Source organism: Thunnus albacares, chromosome 7, assembly GCF_914725855.1.
Source record: "Thunnus albacares chromosome 7, fThuAlb1.1, whole genome shotgun sequence".
Classification (NCBI taxonomy): domain Eukaryota; kingdom Metazoa; phylum Chordata; class Actinopteri; order Scombriformes; family Scombridae; genus Thunnus; species Thunnus albacares.
Window position 1 is genome coordinate 20185958 of NC_058112.1, and position 13098 is coordinate 20199055.

The 13098-nt window shown below is 39.8% G+C and overlaps 2 protein-coding genes across 3 annotated transcripts; one reads left to right on the top strand and one right to left on the bottom strand.

Moving 5' to 3' along the window:
* Nucleotides 1-2874: 2874 nt before the first annotated feature.
* On the top strand, nt 2875-4296 carry LOC122986427 (leucine-rich repeat-containing protein 10B). Its single transcript, XM_044357693.1, has one exon. It carries the CDS (start codon nt 2946-2948, stop codon nt 4140-4142), a length of 1197 nt encoding a protein of 398 aa, XP_044213628.1. The 5' UTR covers nt 2875-2945; the 3' UTR covers nt 4143-4296.
* A 2427-nt stretch (nt 4297-6723) lies between these two features.
* On the bottom strand, nt 6724-11894 carry ppp1r32 (protein phosphatase 1, regulatory subunit 32). Of its 2 annotated transcripts, none has more exons than XM_044357009.1 (12): nt 11841-11894; nt 11422-11601; nt 11185-11323; nt 8281-8443; nt 8095-8140; nt 7851-7951; nt 7658-7723; nt 7432-7518; nt 7285-7350; nt 7076-7170; nt 6889-6993; nt 6724-6808 (listed from the first exon to the last, which is right to left on the bottom strand). In XM_044357009.1, exons 2-12 carry the CDS (start codon nt 11525-11527, stop codon nt 6790-6792), a joined length of 993 nt encoding a protein of 330 aa, XP_044212944.1. In that variant the 5' UTR covers nt 11528-11601; nt 11841-11894; the 3' UTR covers nt 6724-6789. The 2 variants fall into 2 exon arrangements, with proteins under 2 accessions (XP_044212944.1, XP_044212943.1); XM_044357008.1 differs by having other exon boundaries at nt 11762-11846.
* Nucleotides 11895-13098: the final 1204 nt, after the last annotated feature.

Below are 13098 nucleotides of genomic sequence, written 5' to 3' on the forward strand. Positions count from 1 at the left end.
GTAATAATGCAACAACAACTGCTGACCGATAAGTTGTAAAATGTTCATCCTCAGTTTTTAGTGCTTATGTCATGCTGTCAGATGTAGTTTACAGATGCAACTCCTAAGCAGTCATTTCTCACAGAGGGCAAAACTGAGTTTTGTGTAGCTACTAAAGTTACTGATGATGGAGCAGACAGACATCAGAGAGGGTCTGAGGGCGGTCAGAGGGAGAGGTGGACACAGAGAGGACAGAGACAACGTGCTGCCTGTGAGGACGTCACAGCAGAGACATGAGGGAAAGAGTTGCACCAAATACAAGATGGGAGGGTTTGGAAAGCCAATGAAGCGTTGAGAGGGATTTAATTATTTATTCCAATTTCTAAATGGTTCCTAATTTACATGAATTTGTTGTATCAAGAAATGTATTCATGCTCTACTTTCATTTTTGTCATATTTTGCAGAGGTGAACATGTTGATGAAATTGTTTATTTTTGACAAACAAGTTAAATGTTTTTGCAGGACAAATGAAGCGCTGCTCAATATAAACTGATTTGAGAACTACAACAGTGTTTTAGAAAATGGGTTTAAGCAATTGAGACAAATTGTAACTATTTTATATACAGTTTATGACAATTTCTTATTTTTCATAAATTGATCTCATGTTTTGTATGTAAATACTTAATCTGTAAAGAGTAAAAAGTACAATAATTCCCTCTGAAATGCAGTGAGATGGAAGTACAAAGTTGCTGCTGCTGTTTTGGAAAACAAAAATAAAATCAATCCTACAAATAAGGATTTCATCTCACTAATCCAGGGGTGTCCATGCAAAAAGTCCCAATTAAAAATCTGTTCTCCCTGAGAGAAAAGACTGAAGAAGAAGTCCATTTTATATTTTATTGCTCATTATATGATGATTTAGATGCTAAATAGCAAAATGTCCTTAATTTCTGATGAGTATTGTATCTCCGGTTTCCTGCCTCTATGCGAGATATTTACATGACAATAGTATATTCTTTGAGACAAACAAGACACACACACACACACTCTTGATAATGTGAGTGTGTGTGTGTGTGTGTGTGTGTGTGTGTGTGTGTGTGTGTGTGTGTGTGTGTGTGTGTGTGTGTGTAAAACTGCACAAAAAATTATTAAATAAACAAATACATTTAAATTTAACATATAATTCATCAGTAATTGTACAAGAGACAATTCTTTATAAGTGCTTTGACTTTAGATACAGAAGCATTCAGATCCTTAAAAAAAATTGCAATTTATGTAAAAGTTCAGCATGTAAAAATATTATCAACTAAATGTACTTAAATAATCAAATGTAAAAGCACATAGAGGGTTATATTTGGGTTTTTTTGCCTCCTTACATTGGCTCCCTGTTAAATTTGACACTGGTTTTAAAACCTTATTGCTCATTTTTAAGGCCTTACACAGCCCTGCACCTACATACATCTCTGACTTATTGACCTGGTATGTGACCTCTCGGCCATTAAGATCCCTGCTGTTTACTCCCAGGTCACGGTTTGTGACTAAAGGTCATCAGGCTTTTGTTATTAGAGCTCACAAACTCTCTCTGCCTGCTGAACTCAGACACGCTAATTTGATCGCTTCTACTTATATCTCTTACAACTTGTCTCTTTGTAAAAGCTTATAAAAAATGTTTGATATATGTTTTCATTTATTTAAACATATTCATTTTATTGTCTCTATTTTCTTTTTATCTGCCTGATTTTTCTTTTTGTAAAGCACTGTTAATGTTAAGACAAGTGCTGTATAAATAAAGTTCATTATTATTATTATATTGTATACTAGCATATTATTATTATTATTACATCATTGGATTATTAATGATGTTCTATTTTGTAAGCAGCATCGTACCAAATGCTGTAGCTGGTTGAGCTCAAAATGTGAGAATAAAAATGAAAAAATAAATTAGAAATTCTTAATGTTTAAACCTGAAAGTGCTGCAGTAATCTTTTTTAAAAAATATTGCTTTAAAAAACTTAAAACACTCGAATGAATAGGAGATTGAGTTTTTGTAAACACACACAGAGACACACACACACACACACACACACAAGCACACACACACACACACACACAGTTGACCATGTGATGTGAATGCCCCCTGGTCCGGTTACAGCGGGAGGGAGGGAGGGAGGCAGCAGTTGAATGTAAACCTTCACACTGATGGAGAGAACCGGACAACATCAGGAGCTGAGTCAGTCAGTCTGTCAGCACTGCAATTCTCCAAAATGTGCAATTTCTTTCTCCGGTGCGGATTATAACAGCAGAGGACCTGAGCCTGTAATAGGCAGCAGCTGCATTAACAAGTAGACAGACTTCCATTAACTGTTTTTCTTTGCCGGGAGCCAGGTCACTGAGCTGAGCACACTGTGGGCTTATCCACCGACACCCGGCAGGAAGAGGCACAGCAACTGACTGTTTAACGTCCTAAAGTGGCACTTTTTTTCTTGTCCGGATCACGTGAACAAGTGACCTCAAAGCCGCACACTATCTTTCTCTCAAAAAGCCTTGAAGGAGTCACAGAGGAGAGGAAAGGGTAAGGACTGCAAGAATTCAATTTCAGCTCAAAATTCAGCTGTACTTTGTTGAGCTCAACTACCAGCAGCACTATTACTACTATTATTACTATTACTACTACTATTATTATTATTACTACTACTACTACTATTACTATTACTCCACATTTTGCTAGATATTCTCGAGTTTTCTGATCTGGCAATAGATGAAGGGACGAAGGGACACCTGACAAACTGCTGAAACATGGAGACAGTGTTAATTGGCCTGAAGCATGATGCTCTTTGCAGCCGGTGGGATCAACCACAAAACAACAGCAGCTCCAGCGCTGAGGTTTAACTTGTCACAGACACTACCTCGTCAAATGACTCTGTCCTGACTCACATAGGAGTCAGGGGCGGCAGGCCACCCACAGCATGGGCAACTCCTCCAGGAAGGGCGAGGGAGAAGAAGAGGAGGAGAAGGATGGCGAGGAGGCAGAAATCACAAAGAAGAAGAAACAGGAGGAGGAGGTCGAGGATGAGCTTCCACTTGGGGTGGAGGAGTTGTTGGAGAGCGGAGATCCTGTGCTGGACTTGAGCTACCGTAAATTTAAGCGGTTACCGTCGCGTGTTTGTGGACTGATGCATCTGGAGAAGCTGTATGTTTGTGGGAACAGCCTGCGCACTCTGCCGGACAACATCACCCAGCTGCACGGCCTGCGGATACTCGCCCTCGACTTTAACAAGATGGAGGACGTTCCTCTGGCCATCTGCCAGCTCACTAACCTCACTCGCCTCTACCTGGGCAGCAACCGGTTGATGAGCCTCCCGCCTGAGATGACCAACCTGCGGAGCCTGCGTTGCCTGTGGGTGGAGAGCAACTACTTCCAGAGATTCCCCCGAGAGCTGTACGACCTGCCCAACCTCAAGTCCCTCCAGATAGGGGACAACCGGATGAAGACGCTGCCTCCTGACCTCAGCCGCATGGAGGCTTTGAGAGGATTATGGCTCTATGGGAACCGCTTTCAGACCTTCCCCAAAGTCCTGCTGCGCATGGAGGGCTTGGAGATATTAGACCTGGACCGCAACAAGATATCAGAGTTCCCCAGCCTGAAGTGCCTCCGAGCCCTCCGCCTGTTCTCCTACGACCACAACCCGGTCAAGGACCCTCCTAAAGTGGGCCCAGAAGTGCTCTTGGTCGGGGAAGGAGCTGCAGAGTTCATGGAGGAGCGCGAGGCCATGAAGGAGAGACGACGAAAGGCCGCAGAGAAAGAAGCAGAGGAATCGGCTCTGGCGGGAGAGGAGCCAGTCATTCACGGCATCCTGAAGAACAGCAGCTCAAACCGAACCACAAACGGAGCCGTAGTGACCTTAGAGGATGCAGACATCAGGGAGGAAGAGCCCCTGGCAAGGGGGGAGGAGGAGGAGGGGGATGTGGAGCTGCCAGTCATAGAGTACGATGGTGCTGAGCTTGAATATGACGAGGACGGGGTTGAATACGAGACTGAGGAGCTTATATGTGAGGGCGAGGGGTTCGAGTATGAGGGCGAGGAGCTGGAGTATGAGAGGGCACAGATGGACTACGAGTATGAGGAGCTGCAGGACACGGAGAGACAGGATGAAGGGGCATGAAAAACCTCTTATACATCCAGATAATCTGCAGGCAGGAAGAGATGGATGACAGACAATCCACAGATAATATTTTTGAAAGAAGCTGACACAAGTTGAGAGTGTGACTTTTGGGGGGGGGGGGGGGGGGGGGGTTGTCATTTTTCAGCCTTGCTGCTAATTTATTATCTGTTGTTAACTGTGAAAATGAAAGAGCTGGGCATTATGAAATCTCAATCAGCTGCAAATTGTCAAATCAGAGCAGGACTCAGGTGGTGTGTGTGTGTGTGTGTGTGTGTGTGTGTGTGTGTGTGTCAGTGTGTATGGCTGATTTACATTAGAGTTGTATCATGAGTGTACAAAGGAGACCAAGTCTTCCATTATTAAATATTAAATCAGCTGATGAAGTCAGTGTCAATCATTTATGGGGTGATATTTCTTCACTGGGAAGCCGTGAAACCACCAGCTTCTGTTTACTTGACTGTTGTATTTCAACACATCATGGCCAGTGTCTGTTTTACGTGCTTGCCAGTGCACCTCGGCTCGGCTTATTTCTATTTTTGTAAACCGAGACCGTGTAAATGTGTGTACTGGATTTTGATTTACAAAATATTTATGACACGCTAAACACAACTCGTCGTCCGTTGTCACTGTTGTGTAAGCAGTCCTTTAAGTGTCAGTGCCAAGAAAGAGAGAGAGACATCAGGATTATTAGAGGGATGAATAGCTGGGGTGCCTCACCATAAAAGGCAAGTCCATAGGGGAGGCTCCAAACATGAAGTGGACTGACACAAGAGTCAAGCAGGAAGATGTTTTTGTTCAAATAAAAAACCTGAAGCCCCCTGCAGGTCAGAGACTCAAGTCCGTGGTGACCTTTGTATACTCCTTTTTATCAGTGTCTACACCTTTTCTACATCCGTCTCTTAACGTGAAGCAGGCCCGCCGCTTGTTCTCCTCTCATCTCTACACTCATTATTCATGTGGTGCCCGTGTGTAATCCAATCCTCTTTCCCTCCACGTATCTTTTTCTCACATCTGACTGCAAGAGTGAAATATTTATCCCAACACTGAAATATTTATAGCCGTGCTCGAGTGGCAGCATGTCTTGACTCTTGTGTTGCAGAGCAGACTCGAACTGATGATGACTGCTTTTCTTAAATTTCAAACTTTTACATGCAAAAATCCCCATTTTCACATATATGTATGGATGTTTGCATTACATCTAGAGCTGCGACAAATTATTACTTTCATTATTTTTAAAACATAATCTTCTTAAATAAAGTGATTGATTTTCTGTAAAATGTCAGAAAATAGTGAAAAATTGCCATTACAATTTTCCAGAGCACAAGTTGACATAATCAAATTGCCTGATTTGTGTGTGACCAACAATTCAAAAACCAAAAATATTAAGTTTTTTCAATCACAGAAAACTAACAAAAAAGCATAAAATCTTCACATTTGAGCAGCTGGAGCCAGTAAATATTTGTCATTTTTGCTTCAAAGACAATTAAAAGATTAGTTGATTCATTGTCTGTATGACTGAAGCCAACGATTATTTTCATTATTAATTAATCTGTCAGCTACCTCCTTGATCATTATGTCTATAAAATGTCAGAAAATAGTTCAAAGATGCTAGTTACAGCTTCCTAGAGCCCACAATGATGTCTGCAAAAGTCTCATTTTGTTAAACCAAAACTCCAAAATCCAAAGACACACAGTTTACTTCATATATTACAAAGAAAAACAGCAAATCTTCACACTCGAGAAGCTGCAACCAGTAAATGTTGAAATGAAAATGACTCAGAAGATCATCAGTTATCAAAACAGTAGCTGATTCATTTTCTGTTGATTGACTAATGGATTAATTGACTAAATGAGGTTTCAGATCTAATTATGTCACCTAATTTTTCACTTATTCTAAGAGTAGGACATTATTTCAGTGTCATCATGGGAAGATGTTCCATCTGCAGCTAATTAAACATGATCTATCTTCTATGTTTACTGACAACAAACAGTTCTTTGCCGACAAGCCATGTGGTTTTATGTGTCTCCTGTCTTTGACGCAGCAGTCTTGTGTCTATTTGACTCGTGTTGGAAAAAGTAAAACCGCTGCAGTTTCCGAGAGTTTCCCCACAGTAGGTGTATTGTACGGAGCTGGATGACACATAATGTGACACTGGTGGAAACACAATCCTCCTCAGTCGGCACTCTGCTCCTCGTTCCACAGCTGTGGGTGGCAAAACAGTCTGACACTCCGCAGACGTCCATGGGAATCGGTGCCATATTCAGACTGAGTATAATTATTTTGCTCATTAGTTTACACTCTCTCATTCTCTGTAGGTCAGTGACAGTGAGGCGGTCGAAGATGATGCATCATCTGCTTCACTCCTCTGTTTGGCTTTCACATGACTCACTTTACAAAATTGTCTGACTGGCAGCTTTTCAACTCAGACAAAAAGGACTCCACAAAGAGCTAAAAATTGGCCATTTTTTGACAGGACTGTCGTAAGGGGAGTGATTAAGACTTTCAGGAGTTGATGTAATACTGCAACAGTGCTTCCTCTCACAGCTACTGACTCTTTCATAAGGAAGTAAGGGCCAACAGTAATGTGTCACCAAGAAACACCATATTTTATTTTTATAATGAGTAGCCACATAGTTGTGTGAAGGTCTAGCCCCTGAAGATGAACCTGTGAAATAAAAAGAAGGTGTATGTGAGTCACAGGAAACGTGTGCATGACAGGACTGTTTGTGTGCAACATGTGTGTACCTGTCCATGTCCCGACGATTGTAGCCGTTGTCCATTTTAGAGTTGATGATGCCGGCACCGGTGTGGCCAGATCTCAACTTTTCAAGATCAGCATGATGACAGAACCTAGAAAATAAAGTCTTTTTTTTAAAAAATGGATATTTGTCAGACTAACGTGTACTTCAATATTAGTACCAAACACACTTACGTGCTCTTATAGTGGGTAGTGAAGTGGGAACAGTCAAAAGGTGTGCTAGGGAAAGCTTCGTTGTTTGGAGCATTGAGAAGAGACCCAGATGGCTCCTGAAAAGACAAGAACAGATGAAAAACAAATCTCAACCATCCAGATACCTTAGCGGCTCCAAACACAGAGATATTACTTGTTATTAGTAGAGAAAATATAAATAGTTACTTAACCTTTTTCCCAATCATCCTCTGAGTCGGTGTATTAATTTTAGTCTCAGGTGATGGCAGAAGGGAGGTCTGGTATAGGAGGAGAGGGATGTCAGTGTTGTGATATCAGTTCAGTCTGCTACAGCTGGTTGGGAGGAGCTCTGTACTCACTGGGCAGGCCAAAGGAGCCAAGGTACCTCGAGTGTATCCTGTTTCTCGTGAAGAATGGCTGCGCAGGCTCGGTGTCGCCTCAGTGCCCTCAAACACAAACACAGAAAGACACGTAAACCTCACAGATTGTGCAAAACGAAATACAAGAACACCCTTTTTTCCAACATAAAAAACATTTTTTTCAACATAAAGGAGAGTTAAGGGTGAATAAATATTGTGGGTCAACCTGCAGAAATGTTGGTGGCACAAAGTCACTTTTCATCAGTGAGTTGTGTGTCTGGCGAGGTTCAACCTGAATGCCAGCAAAAGACAAAAAAGTTGATGAGAAATAAGTAACTCAATAGACCTCCAGAGAGTGAGGTAATGCTGTATGTCTGACTCTTTTACAAGAATGACAGTCAGTTTGTAACTTTACAAACCATGCAGCTTTTTTTATCCTGAAATGTGTTCAGTTGAAGGTCTGTTCCCTCAGTGAAACCAGTTTCTCCTTTTGGACCCACAGTCATGTGGTTCTTTGCAGCTACAGGAAGTTCACCAACAGTGTAAATGCACCATTTATACAAACAACTTTAAAAAGACTTAAAGAAGATAAAGAAGACACTTTATCATAACAACTACAGCAGCTTTGCATTTTTGATGTATCTGTTTTTGGCTTTAAGTTACCTGCTGATGTGAGACGATGGGGCACAAACAATCTTTGGTATTCTGTCTAAAGAGACAAATTTCATGAAGATAATATACATCAATATAAAGAGTAGAAAGTTACTATTCAGAATCTTTGATGTATGTGACACTTTTTAAATATCTTCCAAATGTTGTCTTTATATGATCCTGTATATTAGACCTGACCTTCTTCTCCACAGTCTCCATTTTGGGCTGATTCCTCAGCTGATGGAAGCCGCTCTCTCTGGGTCTGTTAACGAGGTTTGGCAAAGACCTCGAACTATCGGACTGGATGTGAGGCTGGTAATGCCGCTTGGTTTGAGACATGAAACTGTCAGATAACAGGAGTCTGTAAACAAAAGCAACACTTTTATTTTGAGGTTTATTTCATTCATCACTTTCACTTGAATAAAATTTAGAAAGTTGATTTACAAAAATCCAAACACTGAAAAAGTCAAATGACAAAATACGTACATTCCTCCCTGCTTTTAGAGGTACAGTTGCGTTCATAAGTTTACATACCCTGGTAGAATTTGTGAATTATTGGCCATTTTTTGGAAAATATGACTTATGATTATGCTGAAAACTTTTGTTTTATTTAGGGATAGTGGTCAGGTGAAGCCATTTATTTTCACATAATTGTGTTTGCCCTTTTTAAATCATAATGATAACTGAAATCATCAAAATGGCCCTGATCAAAAGTTTACATACCCTTGAATGTTTGGCCTGATAATAAACACACAAGTTGACACACACAGGTTTAAATGGTTATGAAGGGTAAGTTTCCACACCTGTGACTTGTTTGATTGTAATTAGTGTCTGTGTATAAATAGTTTCTTAGCTCTTGAGAGACCCTGCACATTTCATCCAGGGCTGCTCTGACTGTACTTGATACTGAGAAGCAGAACTGTAAAGGACCTGCGAGAAAAGGGAGTTGAACTGTATAAATCAGGAAAAGGATATAAAAAGATATCCCAAGATTTGAAAATGCCAATCAGTAGTGTTCAAGCTCTGATAAATGAGTGGAAAATTATGGGTTCTGTTGATACCAAGCCATGGTCAGGTAGAACAACAAAGATTTCAGCCAAAAGTGCCAGGAAAATTGTTCAGATTACAAAGAAAAACCCACATGCAACTTCAGCTGAAAGTTGCATGTGGCTGTTTCAAGATGTACAATAATGAAGTACTTGAATAAAAATGGGCTGCATGGTCAAGTTGCCAGAAAAAGCTGTTACTGTGCCAATGCCACAAAACAGCCCATTTACAATATCCCAAACAGCACCGAGACAACCCTCAAAACGTCTGGAACAAAGTTATTTGGAGTTTTATCATCACAACTATAGACACTACGAATCACTTATTAAGGCTGATTAGACCTCAGCTCAGGTTAAAGGTGGGATCATGCCACATTCACGTTGTTGTGGAAATTATCGTAATAACAAGTTTCCAACTTGTAAATAGCGTTCACATCAACATCTAAGTCATAATTACAACTGGGAAACTCAGATTTTCCCTAAAAGCTCTGATATATCTGACTTGACACTTAATAATGTGGAAACACCTAAAAACCAAACAAATATGGACGCTTCACATCAACCAAAGGCCGTCAGTCAAATATAAAAGGCTATATTTAATAGATGTGCTCAGTACTTTAAATCTCACACGACTAATTCCGTAATCATACATTCAACTGTCTTGATGACGTGAATGCTCGCGGGTTGTAAAAGCGGGAATCTTTCTCATCTCTATCATCCATCCCATATGACATGAACTCGGCATGAGATATGCTGGGAATTACGTGAGAAGCTAAATGCACCAGTGAGCAGATGAAACAAAATTAACAGAAGAAAAGGGGGACATGTCAATCAAACACAGTCTGCACAGGCTCACACAGTCATGAGACGAGGTGTAATCAGCCAAAATAAGTAAAATCACCACAATCCTAAATCCACACAAGGGATTTTAATCATTTTTGCTGATTAGACCTCATCACAGGACTGTGCAGCAGCGTATAAACTGTGTTTGATTGACATGTCCTCTCCTGTTAGTTTTGTTGCACATAAGGACGTAACAAATTATACCTGTATCATAGGTTTTTTCAGACATTTAGATACCATAGTAGGTATAATGGGAAAAACGCAGCTGTTACTAATAACATTATGGCTCTGTTCTATTCAAGTGCCCCAGTGTGAATTTGAGCCAACATGCACAATATCAGGATCCTGAAACCAAAGCTAAATGTATTACGGTATCATTAAATGTATCATTTTCACCTGTGATTTTCCAACTGTGACATGTCAAAGTGTCTTCTGTGAAAAAGGCTGATTCTTATTAGTACATGCTGGTCTGGCAATTTTCTATATTTTTCTTATTGTCAGTAATCTCATGTGCAGAGCCAAACCAACAATGAACTGATTTGACTTACAAGTATTGTGTGTGTATCCAAAGCCTGATATATCTTATTCCTCTGTGCCGTAGACCTCCGTTGTTGTCCAAAAACTATTAGAAACACATCAGTGAGTCAGACCGATGCACTGGGTGACATATTCCTTCACCATGAAGACCATTGTTAAATTAGTTTGTTTAGAAACGGCTCCAAAGAATAATAACAGCAATCACAGTTTCAGTCTCAGTGCAGGACTGGGGCTCATTGAAGTGTTTTTAATAGTTTTTGGACAACAACAGAGCTCTACGGCACAGAGGAATAAGATATATCAGGCTTTGGATACACACACAATTCGTGTTGTTCAATTCGTTGTTGGTTTGGTTCTGCACATGAGATTTGTTAATAATAAGAAAAATATAGAAATTCATCAGCCTTATCCTTCAATTACCAGCATGGATCCACCCACTGTCAACCTGAGCAGAAGTCTAATCAGCCAGCATGACTGAAAACACCTGTCTGGGAGTGAAGGGCCTTTAAAAACTGTGCAAATTAATCCAAAACTATCAGCATGACCAGATACCACAAGAGGTAAGAAAATATGTTTTGTTTTTTGTGATTTGACTGAACTGACCTTTCAAAGTGAAGGTCTAGAAATCAGTTAAGCTGAAGCCTGTGGAGCAGCCCTCACCTGCCCTGACACTTACCCAAACTGAGGGTTGTCAATATGGTCCAAACTGGGTCTGTAATATACAGCTGGCCTATGGTTCGCTGTGAAGCCTGTCCCACTTGGACGTCCAAGGTGAGCATTGAAGTTTACCCTGTCTGCATTGGTGACAGTTGCACCTGTACAAATATTGGCCATCAGAATTCAAATCTGAATCCTGATAGTCATGATCGAAGCTATTTCTGTTTATCCTTTCCTGCTCATCGTGCACTCTCACCATAAGAAGCTCTGTAAGAAGTATTGTAGATTTTGTTGCTGGTCAGTCGTCCCCTGTCGCCCGTTGCTCCGACAGTCGGCATGACTATCCTCCCCTGCTCAGCCATCTGTGACTGCTGTAATGGAAACCTTCACTGACAACAGTGATGGATAGCAAACTCCTCAGGGCATGTGGGCAGTGCTGTAACCACAAATAAAAGCAGGAAACATGGTGAAACTCTTGCTTTAGGTTTCACAATATCCAACTAAACTTAAAGCTCTCTGAAAAAAAGTGATTAAAAAAGTGAAACAATGCAATGAGTGTTCTCTTTATCAAATGATTGAGTGAAGAGAGAAGTCACCTTGCTATTTTTTTAATTAACCCTGGATATAAATTACCACTGAAAAGAATCTGCCACAGCAGAGAAAAGCTTCACTTACTCTTCAGCTTGTTCACCTGTCTGTCTTGCAGGTGGTTTTGTAGGCAAACATGTCTCTGTTGCTAGGAGATTCAGCACAAGGCCAGAACATTACAGCAGAAGAATGACTCCAGAATGAAAGATTGCCTGCTCTCAGTTAACACCACATAATGTTTCTATTGTGTATCAGGCATGTGCTTTGCTGTATCTCTTTAACATTAGTCCCTTGAAAGTCATTTGATTATTATAAAAAAAAAGATATCATCCTTTGTATTATTTGTATTGTATTGTATTAAAGTTACCGCAGGGAATACGGAAAGATTTTCATTTGATGTCTGCAACATTAATTCTGTTTTCTGCACTTTGTTAGAACAACAAACGCTGTTGTTGGAGCAGAGCAAACAGTAACAACAACTACTGCATATGATCTGTACCTCAAGGTCTCCTGTTGCACAGTCCAACACACGCTTTTTCAAAAACACACCCCATCCTCAATAATATATTATTACTACTATAGACAGTAGTAGAAGTAGTAATATCATAGTAACCCTCACATACTCTTCATATTCTGACCCTTCACAGTATCCCCTCATAATTAGTATCTATACCAAATGTCTGAACCACAAATCTTTTTTTTTTTTCATTCATACATAACCTCATCAGTCTTTAATAAATGGATGATTAATCCTCAGTGAATCTTTATATCAGCTGGACAAAAATGTAAAAAAAAACAAACCCAAAAATAAAAAAACTAATTGAAATATTTCCATTTTTGTTTATTCTGGTCACTTTAGGAAAAGTCATAACATTTCAGGCTAGATGAAATGTGTTCAGGGTGTTTTTACTGCCCCCAAATGTAAACCAGTTCAACCAGTATGTAAGGGTTAAAAATTATGTTACATTGCAATAATTTACAATTATTACCTATTATTATAGGTATTGTATTTTATATTATTGTGTTGTTATTTTGTAGTGTGTGTATATTGCATACAATATATTGCACATATATTATACATAATACTATATGTCTTGATACATTTTTATGTTTATTGTATTCATTATGTTATATACAGTGCAGACATCAAAACAAACTACCAGTTGGTATCAGTCGCACTCTAACAAGTCACAATAAGCTATTGTATGTATATATCTTTTTAATGTAATGTCTTTAATTGCTTTAATCTTAGTTATTTCATTCAAATTGTTCCTTATCTGTTTTCTTCCCTCTTAGCTTGCCTCTTGTGAATTTGATAAAGTCTAAAGTCTTGTCTTACATTCAT

Bases quoted from the DNA above. Each gene is read 5' to 3' on its own strand.
- LOC122986427 (XM_044357693.1), top strand. From the start codon at position 2,946: ATGGGCAACTCCTCCAGGAAGGGCGAGGGAGAAGAAGAGGAGGAGAAG.
- ppp1r32 (XM_044357009.1), bottom strand. From the start codon at position 11,527: ATGGCTGAGCAGGGGAGGATAGTCATGCCGACTGTCGGAGCAACGGGC. The intron at 7,952-8,094 runs GTAACTTAAAGC...AACTTCCTGTAG, and splicing joins CCATCGTCTCACATCAGCAG to CTGCAAAGAACCACATGACT. The intron at 7,724-7,850 runs GTTTGTAAAGTT...GCTGGCATTCAG, and splicing joins AGGATAAAAAAAGCTGCATG to GTTGAACCTCGCCAGACACA.